General features: G+C 44.5%; 2 protein-coding genes across 2 annotated transcripts; both read left to right on the forward strand.

Annotated features, from left to right (window-relative positions):
- The first annotated feature begins 33 nt into the window (after nucleotides 1-33).
- On the forward strand, nucleotides 34-2,029 carry LOC129597920 (uncharacterized). Its single transcript, XM_055495626.1, has 2 exons — nucleotides 34-1,214; nucleotides 1,326-2,029. Exons 1-2 carry the CDS (start codon nucleotides 710-712, stop codon nucleotides 2,027-2,029), a joined length of 1,209 nt encoding a protein of 402 aa, XP_055351601.1. The 5' UTR covers nucleotides 34-709.
- Nucleotides 2,030-2,624: 595 nt separating this feature from the next.
- Nucleotides 2,625-4,107, forward strand: LOC129597921 (uncharacterized). The gene is made up of 4 exons (XM_055495627.1): nucleotides 2,625-3,404; nucleotides 3,478-3,564; nucleotides 3,637-3,852; nucleotides 3,920-4,107. The coding sequence occupies exons 1-4, from the start codon at nucleotides 2,672-2,674 to the stop codon at nucleotides 4,105-4,107; spliced, it is 1,224 nt and encodes a 407-aa protein (XP_055351602.1). The 5' UTR covers nucleotides 2,625-2,671.
- The last annotated feature ends 21,105 nt before the right edge of the window (nucleotides 4,108-25,212 follow it).

The following is a 25,212-nucleotide window of genomic DNA, read 5'->3' on the forward strand; positions in this document are numbered from 1 at the left end:
CCCCACCCGCTTATATGCCAGCACAGGGGTGAACCGTAGGGTTAGTGCCTGCCCTATACACGTATTTGGGCGGCAATAGCCAGTGCCCACCTATGCACTACTGCGCAATGTATGCAGCAGCGTTGATGCACAACCGCCGTACACTTGACTCTACTGAAAGACGTTACACAGTTCAGTAGAGTCGGTGTACGACGGTTATGCATCAACGCTGCTATGTAATCCTATAAACATGCGCGCTGATATACGCTTCGCTGGTATGGCATGCGGTTGTATGCGAGTGAGCGCAGTGCACTGCGTGACCACTGGGCACACTGCTCTCTCTCGGTCCACTGTCTTGCAAGAATCTCTGCGCATTTAATAATTGTAAACATCATATTATGCACAGCATATACGTTGCACACAGAGAGCACCTCAGCTGGCTGACCGAATGGATTTTGATCTGGTGCAGTCAGTCATCCGTGGAATGCTCTGGATTTTGATGCAAGCATGTATACTGATGGTACTGCAGTTTCGGTCAGCTGATAACAAAATACTTTCCAACAGAGTAATTGTCCATGCAAAAAACAAATTGCAGAGTTCTCACGGCGCGTTATCTTAATGTCATTCCATCAGCCAGTGGAGAGTCATACACAGATAACGGGCAGCGCTGTCTTCATTGGGCTATGGTAAGTGCAATTTATCGCTCTTCACAAGGCAGCGCTTTAATTTCATGTTTGTTGTCCTGAAGTCCAAATCGGAGATTCTCTTTTTCCTTCAACAATTTTACAAATGCCTATCGTATTGGCGCTGCGTTATTGATTTTATTTCCAACAATAATAAAATGTCGCGCTTAATTGTTTTGGTGATTACGGTATATACAGGTTGTCTGGCTTTCTTGGCCGGCAGTTATGGCCGTCAGTCGCTGCAGTCCGATTCCTCTGCTGCACCTTGCCCGCATTTTTGCACCTGCTATCCTACCTTCTGGAAATGCGGCGACAGTAAAGCATCACTGTGGCCGTTAGACAATCATCCAGATGCAATGATCAGAGGCGTTCGCATGCTCGATTTATCAGGATCAGATGTGGACGTCCTGCCTAATCAGAGCCCAACCCATAATTTTCCCGACCTTCAGCTCATCATCCTGTCGCAGACGATTTTCGACGGCCAGCAATGCCGCGAACTGGAATGCCTGGAGAATTTGGGTATCCGAGTCATTGCTCCTCGTTGCCCTGCAGGTAACACAGTAATGAAAACATTTAAATAATTGTCAAATAATATCGTTGAAATAATTTCTTAAAGTTAAGCATTCGTATTTTCTCTTATAATAATATAAAAATATTTCGCAGACAAACGCACCGGATGTGCGTATCCGCCATGCTGCCCATGGGCTGCAGCAGCACGGACTCGTCCACTTCCACCACCATCACCTACTGCCGACAAGTCTCAGTCTCCACTGCTACCATTCATCAACGGAGAAACCTCGACCATTTTCAACCCTTCGCGGGATCGGGAATACAGCACACGGGCTATGGCACCATCAACAGCCGCGACCGATAATCTGAGCGGTAAGAGTGATGATGGGGAGCGTATTGTTATTGGTGTGGACAACACAACTCATTCTACTGCTGCAATTTTTCCCGTTACGCTGTTATCGCTGCCAGCCGTTTTAACAACGTATGCGAGTTCGAGAAAGCCGCCTAGTCATGCGACTGCAAGTACGGGTACATTACTTCCGCTGACTACATCTAGTGATTATTACCTGCGTAAAGTAGTGGTGGTGGGCGGATTAAGTACTGCCGGCAAAACTGCTACACAGCTACCGCCGACTACGATAAAGACAACATTGACGCCGTCCGCTGTTGTAACACCCACACGCGCGCCCGCCCAGCTAGAATTTAATTTGATGTCGATATTAACCACAACCTCTTTTATCACTGATAAAGTGTTCGCAACGTCATTCCCTGTCGAATTGGTCATGCATCGTGAGAGTTATTACAAGAATAGGGATCAGAGTAGCGATAATGTAGCTGTGTCAAAAAGCCCGATATGATGATGACACCTTCCCCTTCATCTCAGTCGTCGTTAGTTACCGATATGACGGCGCCAGAAGCGGATATCAGCAGTGAAAGAACGAGCACGGCGGACACCATTCGTATCACGACTGCTACCAACTCCACGATCAGGTCAACCGCTGCTGTAACGATGCCGGCCGAAGCAACCTTGGCAAGTATAACTCCACCCACGGTTACAGACGCTGCTGACCCTTCCACCTGCGTCCCGAATATTTCTACTTCCCCACAGCCAATTCTCGCAACACACCCACTTATCAACACAACAGCTGATATGGGTATATTGCCACCGCTGCTGCTGGCTTCGCATCCGGGCGAAAACACTAGTGCGGCTGTATCCAAAAGCAACGACGCAGAATTATTTGTATTAAATAGCAGTAGTAATGCGGATGTCGGTCAGTCGGAACGTTTTGAATTGTCATCGTTATCTGCTGGCAAGGATAGTGATGATGATGATGATGACGAACCTCTGACGACTATTGTTGGATCCGTGTTGTCCCCAACGACGACACCAGCCACGCTGGCGCTACCGGATGCTACAGATTCGCATTGTTCCCTGTGCCAACATATCATGCCCTCCGTGTTTGCTTGTAGGTAGTCGTGACGGTAGTGCTGAAGTTCGTATGGGATTGCTGGCAGATCGGTTTACTGCAGCTAGTATTGCGGTAGCAAGTGTCATTCTGCTTCTGCTAGTCATCTTGTGTATCTTGTGGAAGCGTGGTTATCGTGTTATTCGCGGCGGCGGCGGAGGCGTCGGCAATAATCAGCAAGATGACGGTGGCGATGAGGACCATGAACGCAGTCGCGGTCGCCGCAGTGCTTCGGTGTGGTCTTGGATGAGAGGAGTCTTTAATAACAACAGGGACAACAGCAGCAGTGGCGGCGGCACTAACGATGATGTCAATCGTCCGGGCATGGGACTGGGCAGACAAGTTCAAGGTGGGCACGATGGGCGTTGGGGTGGTGGTCGTGGCGGAGTATCAACGAATCCTATCTTCAATCCCGGCCGTCAGCAGCACCATGGCTTCTCTCCAGTAGCCAACCTGAATTCCAGGACACCGACTCGCCACATGCCGTCCCCACGCCCTGCCGGAAATAATCCCGTGCTTGATGATAGAGTGATGAACTTTGACGACGATAGCGATCACGACCACGACCACGACAACAACGATAACAACTGCCGTGACCGCCAGCAGCAAGTTGCGGGAAATAATGCGCGATTTCCGGCAGAGTACCGTGCGGACGACAGGGAATCTCCCGTGTACAATTCCCCACGCTCTAATGTGTCACGAGTTATTGTTTCTGCGGAAGTGCACGGACGCAATAACGCCGATCAAGAGCAGGACGAACAGGGCGGTAAGTGTAGCTGAGTAATATAATGATGCTTAGGTATTTCCGTTATTGCACGTATATTGAATTTGCCTTGTAGAACACATGTACGAAAATGTTTTACTACCGGCTCTACCACTGCCACCATCTTCTCCTAATCGCTCTGTGAGTATTGGCAGCGCAGACGGTGAGTTTGCTTGATTATTATAACGCTGCATACATTTATTTTTTCATCGCACTGATCATTACTTTATTGTAGAACTTATGAGCGGAAACTCGTCCGCTCCTCCACCATTTTCTCCACGGCACAATGTCAGAAGCAGCAGCATGAGCGCGCTGGAGGAAGTTCTGGAAAGGGAGGAAGAAGAAGATGATGATGATGACCAGCACCGAGTAGTGGTCCATAATGAAGAGCACGGGAACAATTCGGTTCTGGAGCGGGAGAGTAGCGAACATGAAGGCGACGGGAGCGGTGGTGGGTAATTATACAATTTTTTATCTATACGAACCAACAAAATCTGGACGATGTGTTTTTTTGTCAGGACAGGAAATAGATGTGCAACTTCCTGAAGCAATGGTGGCAAGCGGGCACCTGGGAGTACTGCGTGGTCGCGGTCGCGGTCGTCCTCCTGGCGGTGGCGGTCGTGGCCGTGGTTTTCGCGGTGGATTTCAGGCGAATGCGGTTTGGAATCGACGCGACGGAAGTGGGTACCGTTTGGAACGTCGCTGAAGTTTAGATATACATATTTGTTTTGAAAAGGCTTTTGTATATAGTTTATCGCCAATTTTGCTCATCAATTTCCTTTCTTTCGTCCTAAATGCATAAAATGTACATAGATTATTTACGTTAAAAATGTAATGGTTACCAATTTCGTTTTTCTATAAGCGTTACAGCTACTAACGATTTGCTGTTCTGACAAACTAATTTGACTTTTGTTATTATACAACTTGCATTTGACGTGCATCGGCAATTTGGAATTTTGTTGAATTTTTGAACCAAAATTATAATTTTAATCTCCTACGCGTGTATTATCGCACGGCGGTTGCACAATAACAAATGCATTGCACAAGTTTTTATGATGTCCACGGAGGTGTTTACTGCAGAGGCTCTGCCTACATCCATATTTTTTATATGAATGTATCGCGAGCCTCTGCAGTTCCCACCTAGTGGGGTAAAAAACGCTGGATCCAGTGAATAAGTCTGCCTATGAGCAAATGCAACTAAACAAGCGCTCGGTGACACAATGCAGGTCGAACGGTAGAATATAATTGTTAGTACCAAAATGAGTGTAATCCTGGTGACCTTTTCAGCTGCTGGGAAATTGAAATCTGGCTGGCTGGTTCTCGCAAAGTTTATTCCGTATAATAATCGTCAGGCACAACAACAACAACAACTGCGCTTGTCACATTACAATAATTCGTAAGCTCACAGGAGCACTAGTCCATATAAGAAGAGGTAAATTTCACTCAACAACAACGTCAGGCAGCCCGCCGGAAGTGGTGGCCGTTGCGGCAATCGTACCCATACGCTTATTGACAACGACTTGGAACGGACAGGTCAAACAGAGCAAGCGTAATTTTCCACGTTTACGTGCTATCAATGTACAACAGCTGGCACAACGCTGACATTGCACAAATGCCTTAAAATAATTCTTAATTACTTGGTTAATATGGCGGAAGTTGAAGTGGCCGTAGATCTCCAGGTAAGTGTATTGCCGATATGGATCCGATACAAAAACGGCGGGTGGGCAGGGCTCCAGTCCTGGGCGCGCAATCGTCATAGCTCGTAGAGCAGTGTGGAAGTAATCATCCAGCCTGATAAGTGGTTGCTCCATGATATTGCGAAACTGATAAAAGTTAGTAATTCTTGTAATGCAGACAAAGGTGTTGCGATGGCTAATTACGGGAACGGGAAGTGGCTATACAAAATAACTTGTGTTAACATTAATGTTAGGCACTTGCAAGTCTCGTATAGTTAATAAAGTGCTGATGAAAGTGAAGAATATGCTAAAAATAAGAAAGATAAAAGCGACGACGAGAATTACCAAAATTAGTGACAGCGTCACATGCTCTGGAAGGTCGAGGGCGTGACGCCTAGCGCTACCGTCAGCTGTTGTAGAGTAGGACGGCGGTGGCGAAGACGGTACTGTTCGTATTCCTGCAGGTGGCGTATTCTCGCGATCTTCATTAAGATTTTGGATTCGGATGATTGTAGTGGTGGTAGTGGCGGTCGTGGTGGTGGCATTTTCTTCATCGCCGCTGCTCTGAGATGGTGTAGAAGATTGGTTGTGGTGGCTATCTGGACGGCGGCGATTGGTAAGCGAGTTAAGACGCTCAAGTGGCATCGTTGCTATTACGCACTGTGGAAGGAGATGCAATAGGTGGAGGACACTCTAGGATTTCTAGTAACTGCTTATAATAATTCTGCAGGATTTTCCCGATTAATTGTCGTGCAGCGTCACACTTGGCCAGTTGATTTGTTGGGCCACACCCTATAACAAAAATATCCTCGTTCGCAACAGTAGCTTGACAGTTCCAGCTGGTAGCTTCTGCTGAAGGCAGTCGGCGATATTCCACATCAAAATTCTAAAACCGTGGCAATATTATCCAGCAAATAAGGCAAAGATAAATGACTGCGGGAAAGGGAATGGGTTGAGGTGAGAGACTGCGGTGCACCCAACAACTCAAGTAGCTTGTGCTGATAGTTGCGTAACAAGATGGCAAAAAGCTTTTTTGCGGCGTCTTGCTTAGCGGTAGCGGACGATTTGCCAACTCCAACAGCAAAAATATTCTCTGTAACAATACTAGCACGGTATTTGCAGGCGACAGCTTCGTTTATACGCCGAGGAATATTTTTATATTCAACTTCAAAAGACAGTGCTTTAGTAATAATATTGACTATAGTCGTAAAGTAGCGCCGCACCATTCCGGAAAAGTAAAGTGACCAGAAAATCTAACAGCGCGGACATGGCTTATAAAGAGCGCCAATAAAGATAATTGCTATGTTTTATCAGTCGAATGAACCGCCCAGCAGAACTCCTACAATCCTCCTCCCTTTTAAGTGGGAGGAGAATTGTGGGAAAGCTGATTTGCGACAGATTATGAGGGTATATAAGTGAATTTAATGGGCAGAAAAATAACAATTTTCCTCCCTGCTTTACGCTGCTGACTACTAGGGATGTGCTTCGGTGCATGTTGATTGTCCCCAGCTGCCAGCACGTTTAATTTAGACTTTGTGGATATATCTACGTTCCGCACGCACGTTTGCAACTCGTCAACTGATTCTGATCTTTATCAAAGAGCACATCTGGATTTAAATAAGCGGTAAGTTATGGCTAAAGTAAGACAGAGCGTGACTACTGCAGCAGAGAGTCGGCGAAAGGCAACACTGCTGAAAAGTTTGTACACCGATATAACATCACCGGCTTACCTCACCGGCGCTGCAAGTCTATATCGAGTGGCCAAAGAACGGGAAGTTGAGAAAAGAGTTAAGATTACCCTAAAAGATGTAAAAGATTTTCTTGCGCAGCAGCGAACTCACACCGTTCATAAGCCTGTACGAATAAAATTCAAAAAACTGAAGAATTTTTGTGTGGGAGTGGACAATGTCTGGCATGGTGATCTGGTGGAATTACAAAAAATTAAAAAGTTTAACGAGCGATACAAGTACATTTTGACAATGGTGGACTGCGTGAGCCGCTATGCAACCTCCTTTCCCTTAGAAAACAAATCGGGTGAAACTGTGGCAAAATCAATGGATAAAATTTTTAAAATACGAAATCCAATTGTACTAAGTAAGTGCATTATGTTTGTAAGTCTCAGTAAATGCATCCTTATTTACGTGAACAATTTTATGTGCAGTAACTGATGCTGGCAAAGAATTTTTGAATGCAAAAGTAAATGCCGTTCTCCAAAAGTATGGGATAAGACATCAGGTTTCTTCTTCGCGCTTCAAAGCAGCCCTTGCAGAGCGATACAACCGAACGCTAAAGACAATCCTTTTTCGCCACTTTACCTATACCAAAAGTTCTAACTGGCATTCGGCGCTGCAGAATATTGTTAGCAATTATAATATGAGTATTCATAGCGGTGTTAAAATGAAACCGGCGGAGGTGACAATCAAAAATCAGTCACAACTGTTCAAACAAGGCCAAGAAAAAAGATTTATCAAGCTTGCCAAGCCAAAATTTAAAGAAGGGGACCTTGTGAGAGTTGTTTTAAAGAAATCTGTTTTTAGCAAAGGTTACACGCAAACGTTTAGTGACGAAATTTTTCGCGTATCCGAAATCGTTTACGGTCCGGTTATAACCTATCGGCTTACATCACTTTCTACTGGGCAACCAGTACGAGACGGAAATCGCGCGGCGCAGTTCTATCAAGAAGATTTATCTTTGGCCAGGTTGTTCTGTAGTGTTAATAATGGGTCTTTCAAAAAATTTGAATTGATTGTTATTCGTTGCAGACTGTAACCTGAACGCGAAGATGATGGAAAATGGATATTATGTGGTGCTGCACAGCGGAGCTTCACCAGCGTATGGCGCTACGGTCCTGCATAATACTGCAACGAATTTTTCAAATAAGATTCAGCTGCCGTTGCTGTCCTACAAGGAATTAGAGCAGCCGTGGGAAGTGGCTCTCGTACGGGCTTATTCCTCCGCAAAATTGTCCAAAATTCCGCCTGAGCAAAGGCAGCTGACAATCTATTACAAGAGTCAAGCAGATTCCTGCGAAGTATACCTTGATGGGTTTTTAGCGGAATCAGATTTCGAAAAATCGCCTGCAGATCTGATTGCCGCTCTTGCAAAAGCTGTTGATGCGATACTTACAGGAAGTGGAGCGGCGTGTGCCTGGGCCACCAGACCGCAGATCCAGTTAATTGATGGAAGACTTTATTGGTTCAGTGAGAATGACGAAATACAGATTGTAAACCGCGGTAATCTACTCTGCGCGGCACTCGGATTGACCTATGACGATTCTAATGGAGTTATGCGGCAACACGTTCTCACGTCTTACGTACACGATCAAAATTTTCCCAAGTACAGCGATACACGCCTTGCACGCCATCGTCTCTTGGTTGATCCTGCACGCGGACGACGACAGGTTCTGCTAACACTGAGTCACATTATCCCTGCAGCGTTTGGCAGTCGGGCAGAAAACTTACTCGCTATGATAACCCCGGCCGAACTGGAGAAGGGATACGAACCTGCCACACGAATTTACCTTCCTGTGCATAATTGGTTCTCCAAAGCGAACCCATTTATTCAGCTACAGACTGACTGGAAAATGCAATGGAAAGAAGACGCGCTTGGGGAATCGGCAGTGGTTCTCCATTATCGAAAATGCAAGCTCAACGAGTCCACATCTGTGTAGGTGTGTTCGTGGAATCTTTTTCGTAATGTACGCAAAAGTGACATTTGATGTCGAAAAGAAACTTAGAAAGAACGCAATTTAATTTTTTTCTCGTAAGAACAATGTGGGCGTGGTTCTGTAAGTTGAAGAACTTGTAAGTTGAAGAACGCGAGGATTGTTGAAGAACTTGTAAGTTGTTGATGCTGCTGCTGCTGCTGCTACTACTACTATATAAAATGAATAAAGTGCGACAGTAAGTGTTCATTCTGCAAAAGTAGAGTCTTGTACTCGCGTTCTTACGCTTTAAACACTATTAAAAACGGCGGGACATACGACGACGACGAATAGACGACGACGACGACGAGTACGACGACGGCGAGGAAATCGTGTCATTAAACGGACTATTGTGCAGTCAACGGTCATAGGCAAATCTTTTCGACGCAGAAGACGAGCGGGACGACGGAGACGACGTAATAAAAGAGCAATTCGAACGGGATTATTTCAAAAAAATTACTCGGGGAAAGACATTAGCTTCACTGATCTAATAATAATTTTAACAAATATTATGGCGAAGCAGCAAGCGACTATCGAAAAATTTCCCGATGAACTGCAGTTGTTTGACCCTCCGGTATCACAGTCAACCATTGAGGGCAGTCATACCATGGAAATTTTGCCGCTGAACCAGGTTGTCAATAATTCAGAAATAATTGAATTTCTGATACCATCTACGGAATATTATTTAGATTTAGCCGATACGATGTTGTACATGCGCTGCCAAATTCTTGGGCGTGACAGCACAAAACCATTAGGTAAAATTAAAGCAGCGACTACCAAAGTGGACGCTTCTGAATCAGCTCAGCCAAAAGCGCCCGTGGCTGGTCAGGGGCAGCCGCAGCAGCTGCAGCCGCTAAAGCAAACACACTACACGGAAAATCCACTGGATGATCCAGTAATTGCCAATATAGTGTCAGGGTTGGATGAAAGCCAGAGACAGCATTACGCAAATAAATTAAGCGACATAGGAATCCGCGATGCCGCACCCGTTAATCTCCTTTTCTATCTCTGCTTTGAGCGTGTAGAAATTGAACTGAACGGTACACCTTTCATTGTCAGTTACGCTAATTACGGGTATAAAGCATATTTTCATACTTTACTGAACTATTCCCGCGGCGTGAAAAAAAACCTCTTGCGAAATGTAATGTGGTTTAAAGACCGCCTAAGTCGCGTACAACCCCAGAATAGTTTAGACAGTTTCGATGTATTGAATGCGGAAACCAACGAAGGTTTAACAGCGCGCTACAACATAACAAAAGATGGCCGACCTTTCGAAATGTTAGGAAAAATTATGCATGAATTGTTTCACCTTGACAACTACCTGCTTCCTGAAATTTCTATCCGAATCAGATTATTCAAACGAAACCCTGCATTCTATTTGATGTCGGGCGACATTGACCCTAATTATTTTCTAAACATACTGGATATGCGTTTACTCACCCGTTACGTTAAACTGTCGGCTAAATTAAATGACCAAATTCAAAAAAGACTATCCACGGCCCCGGCCATCTACAAAATGTATGCTGCAACGGACGTACGAACTCGCGCTCTTACCCCAGGACAGCGACTGTATACAATCGATAACTTTTTTGGTACAGAGAAGGTGCCAAATCGTTTAATATTTGCTATGGTAACGCACGACGCCTATTTGGGCAACTACCAGAAAAACCCGTTAAATTTCCAACATTTTGATCTAGAAGAGATAAGCTTAGTTGTAGATAATCAAATTTACAGCTATAAGACGGACTTTAAGAACGGATATTACGCTTTGCTGTACACTGCATTAGCTTGCCAACTAGGCAATCGTGACTATGCATGTTCTTCCGATACGTCTTATCTGGAGTTGCGATACGGAACGGTGAGTTCGAATTTCACATTGTAATAAGTAACTGTCGCCACGGTAAATTCTTTTTTTACAGAGCATTTTTCCGTTTGACCTCACACCCAATCATAATACAGATGATATACCTGTTGAGCGGAGACAAATGGCTAGACTGGAACTTAAATTTGCAACACCTCTAAAGGAGCCGATTGAGCTGCTGGTTTTCTATGAACAACCTCGTATTTTTCAAATAGATAAAAATAAACGTTTCATTAATGTGTTGTAAAAGACATAAATCAAGTGTTTTATGCTGCATGCGTGTTTTAGTTTGCTGTTGAAGGTACAATATCATCGCAAGAAAAATGCTCAGTTTTGCTTGCATGCGTTTATTCGTTTTTCTGATTAAAGAATATTGGTTACATCAAGCGGTTTACTGTTCTCATTATACACTTCCCGAAAAATTTTCAGGATGTTGCGTGACAATAACTCACAGCACAATGTAGCAGGCACATAGAAACAACTGCATGAGTGATTATTTTGAGATAATAACAATTGATATGCTGAACAAACTTTACCATAGTCATCAACAACTGTACTAACACTCTGGTCAATAGAAGGGCAGCGTGAGCGAAGCATACGCCGTAGCGCTTCCATGGGCCGGAGGTCTAAATAAAAGGTGATGTTTGGTGTGATGTTGGATACACTTTTTTCAATGTTCTCCATCCACTCTAAAGTGTGGCCACGTGCTAATCCATGGGCTAGGTCGTATAGCAGGTATTTTTCTACGAGCACAATTTTCCCGTCAGCAAGATCACTCTTGATTGCTTCATTAAGTAGTCCTCTATTGGCAGCTAATATAAGATAAGTGGATGCAGATCGAAAATGACCAATGGATGATAAGGCCGAATTCAAGGCAGGCGCCAAACACGGCTGTTTTGCGTCGGTAAAGAAGGGCTGCTTACAGGAGGAAGAGAAGTAGGGAAAACTGTAATGGGAAACTTGATATCCTTCTTGAATAAGGCTAGATGCTAGGAGAGAGCAGTGTGAAGATTTTCCCGACCCGGCGATCCCTTCAAACACCACGAGAAATGGAGTTTGGGTATTACTATTAGCAGCATCAACGACAGACGTAGACGTTGACATTATGATTACTTCCAACTGTTTGCGTGCGTAAATGAGCGGAACAGACGGTTTAAATTGGTGGTGGTGGTGGTGGTGTGGTTGTCACAAAGCACATATAAGCAGGTGCATCAAGGAGGCGGGCGTAGGCGGGCTATGTTAATAGTCGTCTCGTTTACGCTTCGCTGCTCGTACCGCCTCCAGATTGAAAATCTCGTTATGATGGTTTTGCTCCTGCTGCTGCTGGTGTTGACGGATTTCTGATCGTATTCGCGAAGCTATTTCTGCAATGATTGCCGCAAAATTATTCTTGTAAGTGGGATGCGAGTCAAGATATTCTTTTGCGGCGACTACGTAGAACGTCTTCATTGCTTCCATAATAACACTCCATTCAGCCTTGGTAGTAGTATTGGGATTAAGAACAGAGTGCTGCAGGTCATTAATTACGCGCCGCGCTTCGCGTACTCTACCCAGTTGGTTAAAATGGCCGACAGGATCCAAGTATGGCTTAGCTGTAAGTGGAGTGTCTGGCACGTATTCGGACAGTCGCGAAGCGGTTTTATCGAAATTCAGCATAACATATGGGCACGGATGTTGCTGCTGCTGTCGCTGCTGCTGCTGTAGTTCCTCTTGTGGGACAGTCATGTCAACAGTGTAGACAGGCTGGTTGTTAAAATTCCCTCCCGTATGTAGTGGTGATTGCTGCTGCTGCTGCTGCTGCGATACTGAGTAATTATGGTAGTAATGTGGCTGTTGCTGACCTGGCAGAGATGTGGAATACCTGGCCAGCGGCGGTGGCTGCGGCAGTACATGTTCTGATAAAGCGAGCGGGGGAACCCAGACAGGAGCTTCGTGAAAACGTTGCGGGTGCTGGCAGTCGTTTTTTTGAGGATGATGATGGCTGACAAACGGGTTGCTATTATTTGTTGGAATGCTTTGCTGCTGCTGGTGAGCATTAACGAGAAATTCGTTCAGAATCGATGCGTGGTGGAGATGACTGTTCAGCGGTGGAGATATGTCTAGGATAATCATACACCGACATAAGTACTTGTTTTTGTTATCACAGATTTTAAGAAATGGTGCAATCTGCCCAACTTAGAAGAAAAATCAGTTAAACGTAACCGAAAATGTCGAATCATTACTCTTACCGTTCGTTTCAAAGGTCACATTGTCAGCAGCCGTAGTAGAGTTATTGGATGCAATAGAATAGCTGCCGGTGGCCTGAGGATACGGCCCAAAATGCTGCTGCTGCCGTAGTTGATTCTGCTGACGCTGTTGGTGAAGGAAACTTAGCGGAGATGTGGTGGTCATGGTGTTAGTCATCGTTGGTGTAATCCTTGTCGTAGTCACCGTCATCGTCTGGGAATCCGCTGCTGCGGCTGTTGGTGGTGCTGCTTGGAACGGTAGCAAGGCAAGATAGGTTGTTGTTGTTGTATTAGCTCCTGATGATGTCGGCTGTTGTTCCTGATAAAGGTGTGATTGTTGCGTCATAATGCGGCCCATCACTTGACGATCGTGTGCTGCTGGTGGTGGTGGTGGCTGTTGAGACACTTGGCTGGTAAGAACGGCTGCGGCGGGGGCGGCGGCTGCTGCGATAGAAAATGCATTCAGACACTGTGACGAAGCCATTCCACAACAAATCTAATAAAGGCTGAAGATCACACTTGAAAAAGGTGATTAAAATTTCCAACTACGCGTTATGAGAAGATTCGAAAAAGAATAACTCACTGACTGACTGACTGACTGACTGACTGACTAACTAACTTTAGAATCGTCAGCGTGCAGGGCTTTTTAAACCTTAAAATATTACGAAAAATCTGCATCTGCTTGATACTAAGGGCGGACATATACAGGCAGGCAGGCAGACAGACAGATCTTTATCAAGTAATGGTTGCGTGATAATGTTGTTCCACTGTAATTACCGCAGATTGCTATATAATACACTGTACATCTGCTTTTATTTCAAGGCATCAAATTTAGTCTGTTAGCAATGCATGCTGCTACCGCTGATCTAAGTGACAACAGGTGTCCTCCTAATGGCCGCACTCTCGGTGACGATGAGGATGAAACAAGCAGCAATATAGTAACTGCTGCAGGAGCAGCAGGTGAGCCCATTCTTCAGTCATCATGGAAAAGATATGTGTTATTTCCAATAGAACTGGATGAAGCCTGGGAGCTCTATAAAAAGGCCGTGGCCTGTTTTTGGACGCCTGAAGAGATCAACTTCGCGCATGACGTTCGACAGTGGCCATCCCTTCTAGACCACGAAAAAACTCTAATCTGTAATGTGCTAGCATTTTTTGCTGCTTCGGACGGATTAGTGATGGAAAATCTAGCGGAGAATTTTCTAACAGAAATACAAAGTCCAGAGATAAGGGCATTTTATGCGTATCAAATCTTCATGGAAAACATACACAGCGAAACCTATTCGCTACTTATTATAACCTACGTCCAAGACAGTAGTCAACGGTTACAGCTGCTGCAAGCAATTATCAACAATAAAAATGTGGCTGAAAAAGCGCAATGGGCAACTCGGTACATCAGAGACCGTCGAGAACGTTCATTCAGCGAACGTTTAGTTGCATTTGCCTGCGTAGAAATGCTGTTTTTTTGCGGAGCGTTTGCGGTTATTTACTGGTTTAAGAACCGCGGTCTCCTGCCAGGGTTGACCTTTAGTAATGAACTTATTGCGCGCGACGAGTCGCAGCACGTGGAATTCGCTTGTTGGCTCTACCGTCATTTGCAATACAAAGTGCCAACGGAAAAAATCATTGAGATGGTACAGGAGGCGGTAGAAATCGAATCGAGATTTTGGGAAAATGCATTTTCTCATCCCCTTTGCGGCCTCAACTCGACCATTATGAAACGCTACGTGCAGTTTGTAGCTGATGTACTTTTAAGAATGCTAGAAGTGGATGCTATATTTAACACACCTAACCCTTTACCATTTATGGAAAACATCTCGCTTGAAGGCAAAAGCAACTTTTTTGAGCGTCGTGTCTCGGAATACCGCAGAGCGCATGTAGGAAGCAAGATGCAAGAATTAAACCATACATTTACGTCAGATGCTGAATTTTAAATTAGTTTTTATTCATTCATTTTTTGCACACTGTCTTTTTGCGATTTCATTAAAGATTTCACAACTGAAAATTTTGGGCTTTTACTATCGTAAGGAAAAACCTTGTACCGATGCACTCGGCCATGGCTGTAATTTTTAAGGTAATCAACAGATCTAATATCTTCCCATTTTCTTGTCCATGTGCAGCCAGGATGTGCACATTGGATTTCGTTAGTTGGGTAAAAATCGTGCTGTACCAAAAATTCAATATCCTGGAAATTCGGCAGGTCGTAAAAGGTACGTAAACGGTTGGGGTGAGTGCGGCGGCGAGATGCGTGCCATTCATGGGGATCGGTGTTTAGGAGTGAGTAAGCTTTCATATCTTGACATTCTCGTTCAGCGTGATGTATAATGGCATCTGTCTGACGCCAGTATAGTTCTTTCTCACAGTGCAAACAGCGTACAGTGCTTCTAAAGTTGTACCCCATGCCCGATAAATAATAGCGTTTCCAGTGTGGCAGATGGAACATGACGGTATACATGTGTCGCAGGCGGTCTTTCTCGGGATTACTGTAAAGCAGCGTTGTGCACTCGTAGTCGTCATGATCATAAACGGCTTGGTCGTCGTCGCTGTCGGCTCTTCCGTGGCCGTTACGACGATTATCCTCCTTGTTATTGTCGCCGTCGTCGGCGTCGTCGTTGTTATTGTCACGGACATATGCGCGATTATACGAAGGTAATGATGATGATGATGCGGCACCGCCGCCGCCTCCTTTGCAACCGCTAGCTAGAAGTGAACCGAAATTAAACTGAATGGTAGTGGAGGGATCCATTATTAGTCACGTCAGCGCTTACCAAATGCTGTGGTTAACTCACCTCTTGCATTTATATGTAGTCACACGAGTAAACAACAATGACACTTACCACACGCAAATGGGAGGGCTACAGATACGCACACATGATTGATTTCCAGGAGGCGTTAAAGGAGGCGGGGAAGTTAAGTGAAACGTCCGCCCGCCTACTAACCGCCTACCGCCCACACAACTTATACCACGCAGTTAAACAATAATTGTTCCGCATTCTGCTGTAAATAAGTCGCTGCATGTCACGCACAGATTTGTTTAAAAGGTTGAATGCTGGCCGCCACAGGCATAAAACCCGCTAGCAGCTGGCAGAGTTTATTTAGTGCAGGCAGTTGTACATTTTCCTGTGCTGCGTACACCTGTCTATGTTTACCATATTTTCGAAAGTTGCCTGTGCTGTATTGGTAGGATTACATCAACGGTAATTAACGGGTGCGCTTCTGAAAGGTTTCATCGCAGTTGTGCTATTTTGCGTAGTTGTTGTAACAGAGGATATTGTCATCCCCGATATTTCAAAACAAGGAAACATGGTCCGCGTGAGCAGCAGCAACACAACCACCACTCAGAACAATCCGACCGAACAGAAAGTATTTGTCAAAAAGGCGGTAGTACGGCAACAAAAGAGGAAGCCAGCGGCAGCAGCGTCCTTGAAAATAAAGGAACAAAAGAAAAATTCCAAGACCAAACGCAAACCACCAGAGATTGGCAAGGAGAAATTAGCCAGACTCTACGCAAAATGCAAAAGTGTTCAAGATGTTTCATTCTTGTATCGTCAGACCCGACATATTTCTTTTTCGTACAAGCTGTTTTCGAGTCGCGTAAACAAGATGGTTAACAACAGTCCAAGTACTAGCAACAATAACAACACCACCACCACAAGCGACATCCAAAGCGAGCTAGCCAAAGGTGCAGAAATTGACAAGGTCATCACTCAGCCTGCGCGTTATTACCAGCTTCATTCAATCACATCGCGCCACAGCAAGAAATTTAATGTTTGGGCGGGAAATTTTCAGATTCAACTTGCAAAACTGCCAGTTCATGGCGTAGATTCTGTACTGCCGGTTTTACTTGCCGTGCTAGAAGATATATTCAAAAAGCTTCGAGATTTCGTTCCAAATAAAGACGATCTTATCAGCGTCTCATTGGAATCGTCACAGCTTTCTCATCCTATACAAATTAAGCTTTCGACGCAAGACCAGGTGAACGTTGAAATGTTTCTGTATCTTATTGCCAATACGTTGTCGTCGAAAACAGAATTTTCACTTGATGCACCTATTTTTATAAATCTGTTGCGCGTACCCCGACCACCTTCGGGTAAAGGATTGACCATCGACAACAATAGCAACCTAGTACACCCATCTAGCGGACAGGGTCGCAGCGGTTGCGGCCGTTACCAACGTCAGCGACACTTTCGAAATCTTACCAGAACCCGGTACGGTGGCGGTATTATTAATGTAAAGAATAATGATAGTCTCTGTTTTGCACGATCGCTAGCAATAGCAATTGCTCATGCTAGAAAGCTGCACTTAACAGATAAACGGAAATGGCAGGACCTATGTGATAGTCGAAAACAGGTGCAGAAGGTGGAAGCTGTTAAACTGCACTTGCTGGCGAAAATTTCTCTAGGCGCGGTTTCGTATGAACATTTTGCGGCATTTCAGCAAGTTTTATCGCCGGAATTTTGTCTCCTTGTGTACAGATCTCCTGATCCAGAAACAGGTCTGGTTTTCTCGGGTGAGAATGCGAGTTTCAGACAGCCTTTGAAACTGCACATTCTGTTATCCGGGAGTCATTATGCCGCTATTACCAAACTGTAGTGTATGACTGTACGTATTGGTACAGCGACGTACGAGTGCAAAGTATCTCGTGAATTGTTGTCCTGTGGCTATGGCTAATGTGCCGTAGCAACGGCGTACCTATTGTCCATTGTTGTCGCCTTGTTTAGCGATCAGTTGGCTGGTTGGCTCGGTAGCGAGCAGTTGTATTAATAAAGTATACACTGCCGCTACATACATCACAATGGCGTGACTAGGATGTTGTCTATTAACGTACTCAAAGCGCATGTGGGGAGTGTATTGGTCCTAAGACCACAAGCGAGAGGGAGACGGAAAGAGAGCCCACGAAGACCACAACTCCATCCAGCCAGTGGATGTAAAAGAAGGGAGGGAGCGAGAAAGAAGCTCACCGGAGAGAAGAATGAAGGTCACCGGATATGGAGCGCGAAGGCATTGGCCGAAGGGCGTAGTCCATACGGTATGGAATGAAAGTGAAGGTGAAGTTCTGACAGGTAGCCTGAGGAGGACGGCAGGCCTGCGAACGTGAAATCCTCCAGAAGTGAAAGGAAAGAGTGCTTGGACATGAAGCCAGAAGAAGGGCGTAGTCCATTGAATGGTTCGATGACCTTGGCGTACCTACAGTGAAGGAGGACCCAGGAAAATGACGAACCGAATGTGAAAGTTCCTGTTGGTTGCTAGGACGTAAGACAGTGTATTGACAATGTATAAGAGTTGCATAATGTTGCTGTACATTGAATGAAGCATTGTTGGTAACCACTGTGTAATGTGTACTGCATGAGTGCATGATTGTATGTACTTCTGATTTTCAGAAGTAAGGGGCGAGTGTAGTGTATGACTGTACGTATTGTTACAGCGACGTACGAGTGCAAAGTATCTCGTGAATTGTTGTCCTGTGGCTATGGCTAATGTGCCGTAGCAACGGCGTACCTATTGTCCATTGTTGTCGCCTTGTTTAGCGATCAGTTGGCTGGTTGGCTCGGTAGCGAGCAGTTGTATTAATAAAGTATACACTGCCGCTACATACATCACACAAACCAGCCAGATTCTTTGGTAAAAGAAAACGCTGTAACGCTTGCAAAAAGTTTCTTAACCAACTTGACCACTTGCACCATCGTTGCCGCAAAAAATGTTTCAATTGTCAGCGCGCCGATTGCCCTCATGAACAGGAGATTCCATGCGAGAAATGCCACCGAATATTTAGAAACGCGGATTGTTTCGCTATTCACAAGAAAACTATTGAATCACCATCAAGCAACCGCAATAATTATCTGACGACTGACTGTCAGAAAAGACAAAAATGTAATGACTGTGATAGTATTATTTGCATGGAGCGCCCCCGACATCCGGAGCTTCCACTGCATCAATGTGGGGAATATTTCTGTAGAAGCTGCAAATTGGTAGTGAGTGCGCAGCACCGGTGTTTTGTCCAATTGCACGAGAAGCCGCCAAAACCTGACCAACCTTTTCTGTACTGCGATTTTGAAACTGATATTAGTAACGCTTGCCATGTTCCCATTGCAGGAGTAGCGGTCAATGATGAAGGAAAAGCGAAAACATTTTTTGGGCATAATGCAGGCACAAGGTTTTGCCAGTGGCTATTTCATAAGCGCCACAAAAATTTTATAGTTATTTTTCATAACCTTATGGGATATGATGGAAATTTCATAATGCAATACCTACAATCCAATGAACTCTGGCCGGATGTGATCATGAGGGGACTTAAATTTTTGCAAATTAAGGTAGACAGACGCAATATCTTGCAATGTTTCAAATCGGCAGTAACAGTTAATTTTTCTTTTCAGGTTGCAAAGTATAACATCCTTCTTAGAGATTCTTTGGCATTTCTGCCAATGGCGCTAGCGGAAATGCCGAAAGCCTTCGGATTTGAAGCCGCGAAAGGTCGCTTTCCTTTCCTCTTCGCCCGTGCAGAAAATTTTAATTACGCTGGCTGCATACCGGATGAGCAATACTTTTTGACGTCACAAATGAAAATCGACGACTACAAAGCGTTCCGAGACTGGTATGATGCAGAAAAAGCAAAAAAAGCCTCTGGCGGTTCAATGAAGAGATTCTAAAATATTGCGAAAACGACTGTCAAGTTCTTCGCATGGCATGCCAGAGATTTTGTGAAAACATGAAGGCGCTGTGCAGTGGTTTTAATCCTTTAATCGAATCAGTTTCGCTACCGGGCTTCGTCAATACGGTTTACCGCGCCCTTTTCATGCCCCAAAATAGTATACAGTACCTCACATATCGAGATCTCCAGACTCATCGAACCTATTCTTATGAAAGTTTGGAATGGCTGTTTTATTTACAAAAAAAGGAAGAGATTTTTATCCAACATGCTAGAAATCACCCTGATGGTGAAAAACGCATCGGCCGTTATCATGTAGATGGGTTCTCGCAAGTCAGGAACGAAGTATTTGAGTACCACGGGTGCTATTTCCATGGTTGCCCAGCGTGTTATGCAAGTGACACGACCGCATACGGTGGCCACAATATGGGTCAACTTTTCCGCTCCACGAAACACAAGCAAGCCTTTCTGGAAAAGCGGGGCTATAAATATCAAAGCATTTGGAGCTGCCAATGGAGTGCCCAAAAAAAGCAGGATACCGACACTGCTAAAATTCTACAAAATTTCAAGCATGTCAAGCCAATGGACGTCCGTGATGTATTGTTTGGAGGTCGGACCGAAGCTTTTCGCCTTCTTGCGGTACCTGATGTAGAACAGGGTCAATACATTTCTTATTTGGATAAGAATTCGTTGTACCCGGCTGTCTGCAAACAAAAACTGTATCCCGTGGGACTTCCTGAAAAAATATACAACGACTTTGCAGACCTTGACGACTATTTTGGAATCGCTCATGTTAGAGTTCTACCACCGCAAAATTTACATCTACCGCTGCTACCTCAACGCATTAACAACAAATGTATGTTTGTACTGTGCTGCCGCTGCGCTGAGCGAAATAATCAGGAATCTTCTTGTTATCACTCAGACGAGGAACGCAGTTTCAATGGAGTTTATACCACTCCGGAATTAACTCTTGCTAAGAAACTGGGCTATACCGTAGTGGAAATTTACGAAATTTGGCATTATCCCCAAAAAGGCGACCTGTTTTCCAAGTATATAAGCACTTTTATGAGCGAAAAGGCCGCAGCTAGCGGATACCCTGCGGGGTGCCTGTCTGACAGTGACAGACTGGCCTACCTTAAATTATTAAAGGATAGGGACGGTGTTGTTGTGCACCCTGATAGAATGGAAAACAATCCAACGCGGCGACTGCTCTCCAAACTAATGCTGAACACGTTATGGGGCCGATTGGCGATTAAAGAAAACAAACCAAAGTTCGAGTATGTCAAAACTATGAAGCGATTTAACGAACTGTTTTATTCCGGCACGTTTGATGTTAACTACATCGACGTCATTAATAATGATGTCCTGCAAGTTCAAAGCACCAGTATTTGCAATGTTGACAGTACAGATCTTCGAGCAAATATTATTGTTGCTGGCTTTGTGACAAGCTATGCACGCTTAGAACTCTATGCAGGAATGAGCAGTGTGGGAATAGAGCGGCTGCTCTATGTTGACACGGACTGTGTTATTGCAATGGAAGGCCCTGGATTAGCCACGCTTCCGGTTGGAGATTGTTTAGGAGAATTTAAGTCTGAGATCGGCGATGATAAAATAGTGTTGTTTGTGTGCGGAGGGCCGAAAATGTACGCCTATCGCACCGCAAAAGGCCATACTGCATTTAAAGCAAAAGGCATTACAATTAACCAGGGAAATATCGATTTCTTCACTCCGGAAACGCTTGCAGAGCTGGTGAAAGACACCAAAATTATGCATTATTTCATGAATCCGTACAAAATATTTCGCATCAAAGGAAAATGGGAACTGCAAACACGAGAGCAAAGGAAGATGCTACGGTTTACGTTTGATAAACGGGTAATAATCCGCAAGAGCGGCTTTCGCACTGAGCCATTCGGATTTCGCTGAGACTGATTTAAAACGAATGTTGTATATAAGCAGGAGGGCAGGTGACCATCATTCATCAAGTGCTGGCTGTCGTGCGGGTGTAATCTTATACAAGTCAATAACTATGATGTATACTTCCTATTGCTTCGAACCTATGCTGATCCACCCGTTTAATTTGGTATGCAGCTGTCAGAGCCAGGGCGGCAAAACGTATTGGATTAATCAACTCTTAGAACGCCGCAAGATCACGCCATTTCCCAAGCGAATCCACTTTATTTATTCTTATGAGTCTCCTATTTTTAAAGTTATTAAAAAACATACAAAAAACGTTGTTTTTATTAAGAATATTCCCGATGATATTGCTGAAGAAAGTTTTACAAATAAAAATGAGCCTTCGCTTATTATTTTAGACGATCAGATGCAAAACATCAATAAAGATATTGTTTCATTATTCACTCGCGGTACGCACCACTTAAATCGATCTGTTATACTTACTGTACAGAATGTTTTTTTCCAAAATCCAATGATGAGAACAATATCGCTCAATGCACATTATCTCGTATTGTGGAAACAACCACGAGACATGATGCAGATTGAAATTCTTGCCCGTCAAATGTATCCTCGAAGCTCGGCTCGTTTTATGGAAGCCTATAAATTAGCTACAAGCAGAGACTATGGTTACCTTTTCTTAGATTATAAGTCGTGCACGCCTGACGCTTTACGCGTTCGATCTAACATTCTCGAAGAAGGAGAAAGTGACCGTTACCAAAGAATATATGCAATCACGGACTCAGGAATGGAGGAATTTGCACTAGTGCCAGTGAAACACCTCGATGATAACCGAGCTCGCATACGGTCCGGCCGCGGTCAGCAAAAACGCCACCGAAAGCCGAGAAAAAAACTTGCCGCAAGCGAGAAAAAAAAATTTAAGAAGAGCAATTCGAGGAAAGGAAGGAAATCAAATTTGTCGTTGGCAGATCCTACTCATCTTCATAAGATCATTTAATGTTGTCATTTGTACTATTTATTTTTCTCTAGAATTTTTGCTACTACGAGTTTGAAATTGTTTATATCTCTCCCTGTACCGTGGTAAAAATGACATAAAATTTATATGGTGATTTTCAACTTTTTATGTGTGTGCGTGTGAGTTTGTGTGTGCGTGTGTGTTCATATGACCTTTAGGAGATATCGAATTTGATTAACAACACACTTGCATTTTATTCTGTTTCATGTATGCGCACAGGCGAACAAACAAACATTAAGCATCTTCAGGCGAAAAAGCAGCTGCTTCGCTATTATCAAAATCTTCGTCAGCATCGTCAGTTTTGTCTTCGAAAAATTCAGGGTCACTTTCATCATCACTAGTGCATTGTACAGTATTTTGCGTACTCTTTACCTGCGGCGCGCCCCGAATTTTTTTTCTAGGTAAGCGCTGCGATTCAGTAGTATTTTTTCTTTTTCGCTGTTGGATACTTTTGGCTGAGCGGTTGCGTGCTGCCGGTACGGAGAGGGGTTGTGGGGGTCTGACGGCGGCAGCGGAATAACGACGAGCTGTAGGTTTTGCTTGTAGGTATGGAGTAGCGGCTTTCCACTGGTTTACATGGCGCATTAATTGACGGACGGCATTTAAAAACTCCGGTATATAATCAATGGGGAAGTAAAACCCGTATTTGGTCGGCCGGTAACATCCATCATCACCCTGCTGGCCGCGTGGTTGGCTTATCAGGCGCATATCCACTCGAGGCGCTTCTGGCTTGTACAGGCTGAGACTGAGCATGATGCAGGTGGGTTTGTGCTGAAACAGAAGATGGTGGTATTGCGTTCACACTGGTACAGCGCATCACTTCATCATTTTTAATATTGACAAAGTCGCTAGAATTGCGTTTAACTGGAAAGAGGATGATATCCAGGCGGCTAGCTCCTGCCTGATAAGTGGAAGGTACAGCTGTGATGTTGAGCTGGTAACTTGGCAACCTGTTTCTGTTTTGTTGTAGAGTACTGTTTAACAGGTTGAAAAAATCAAAATTTTTACGAATAAGGTATGCTCTTGAGCTTCTAATAAGAAATAACGTTTCATTAATAAAGCGTCCGACCAATATTCCTTTCTCGTCCATAAACGTCGATGTTTCATTAGCAAATCTGCTGATAGAAGCATTTCCACGCGCCAATAAACAGATAGTTGTTAGCTGCATTGAAAAAATTATAAAAAATAAGGTAGCGCCTTTTTGTTTCTGCCATGTCATCATCATATGCTCCCGAAAAGCCATCATCCTCTTTCACTAGAACGCATATACACTGCATGAAAACTGAAAGATGGTTTCCTTGTTAATGCATTTATATACCATTTACTCACACTTACCACAATAATAAAAGGAGCAGACTGGACAAGGTGTTGATACTCGGGCTTGTTGGTCAACGCCTCCTCGTTGCTGCAAATATCCAAATTACTCACAACTGTGCTATCCATATCCATTCTAATGGACCTCTAAAAGGCAGAGGGCAGCTTTTATTTCCCGAAACATTTTTGGTGTCTTTGTTGATGCCCGCCCAGTCACGTAAACCTCTGAAATAACACACTCCCACTTTCCTCCCCTCAGTGTAATTGTTGGCAATTATTTCTGGCAGATACTGTAACACCCGCCTAGTCACGCAATCTCTTTAGTTGCGCACTCCCACGTTCCTCCCCCGAAAATAATTGTCGACAATTATTTGTGGCGCGGTTATCATATAAACTGTCTTTCTTCACATTAGGCTTGAGTTTTAAAGTTTTCACCAGCGGAAATGGCGGAAATAAATAACTTTGAACCTTGCATCGTGCGTGAGGACGATGGCATGTTACATCTACATGCTGGCAAAGGTCAGATGCCTGATAGCCACCGTTTTGGCAAAGTTGATGGATTTTTATCGATTAATCTTACTCATTCTGTATACTGTTTATTTTGTCAAGCCATCGAATTTGATTTGTCCTTTGTTTCGAACCCTTTGCAACTGCATCTGAAACGAAATCCAGATTGTGCCAAGTTGCGAGAGAATTTTTTTCCGCTCACCTACACTTCCAGGAAGTTAGACGTACAGCCAGGATTTGCCCCCTACTTTTCCGATTTTGAGACGCGAGTTAACTCTTTCACCACCTGGTCAAAGCAGTTACAACAAACCCCTACCCAGTTAGCACATGCCGGATTCTTTTATCAGGGATATGGTGACACCGTTACCTGCTTTTACTGCGGGGTGAATCTGAACCGATGGAAAGCGAGCGATGTTCCGCTTATGCAGCATTTACACTGGTCTCCAACCTGTCTATACTTGCTTACACGACTTACAGATGCGACCGCTTTCCCCCGACCGCCATCGCCACCACCACCACCACCGTCGCCTTCGGTTCCTACTGTAGAGTCATCGTCATCATCGACAGCTGTTCAACAAATTAAAGATACGGAGAAATCGTGCACTGCCACTACTACGGAAACTACGAAACCGAAAGATAAAGTCGGCAAAACTAGGTGCGATGACGAGTACGGCGGAGACAGCAACGCCCCCGCCAGCAGCAGCGTGCCCTTCACTCCCTCTGGCAGCGCCTTACACAGAAAAGCTATGCGCTACGGCTACACTCGAGAGGAAATTAAAGATGCTATTGCCTCCTTTAACCGGATCAATGCCACTGGCACGGAAATTCATCTATATAGCCTTCTCACACATTTGCAAGCTAATCGAATGCAACGCATGGAAATGGAACGTGAATATAGAATTTTTTTCTGTGCACGGTGTGATCGTAAAACACAGCACTGTTCAGGAGCTCGT

This window comes from Paramacrobiotus metropolitanus, unplaced genomic scaffold, assembly GCF_019649055.1.
Source record: "Paramacrobiotus metropolitanus isolate TYO unplaced genomic scaffold, Prichtersi_v1.0 Parri_scaffold0000111, whole genome shotgun sequence".
Classification (NCBI taxonomy): domain Eukaryota; kingdom Metazoa; phylum Tardigrada; class Eutardigrada; order Parachela; family Macrobiotidae; genus Paramacrobiotus; species Paramacrobiotus metropolitanus.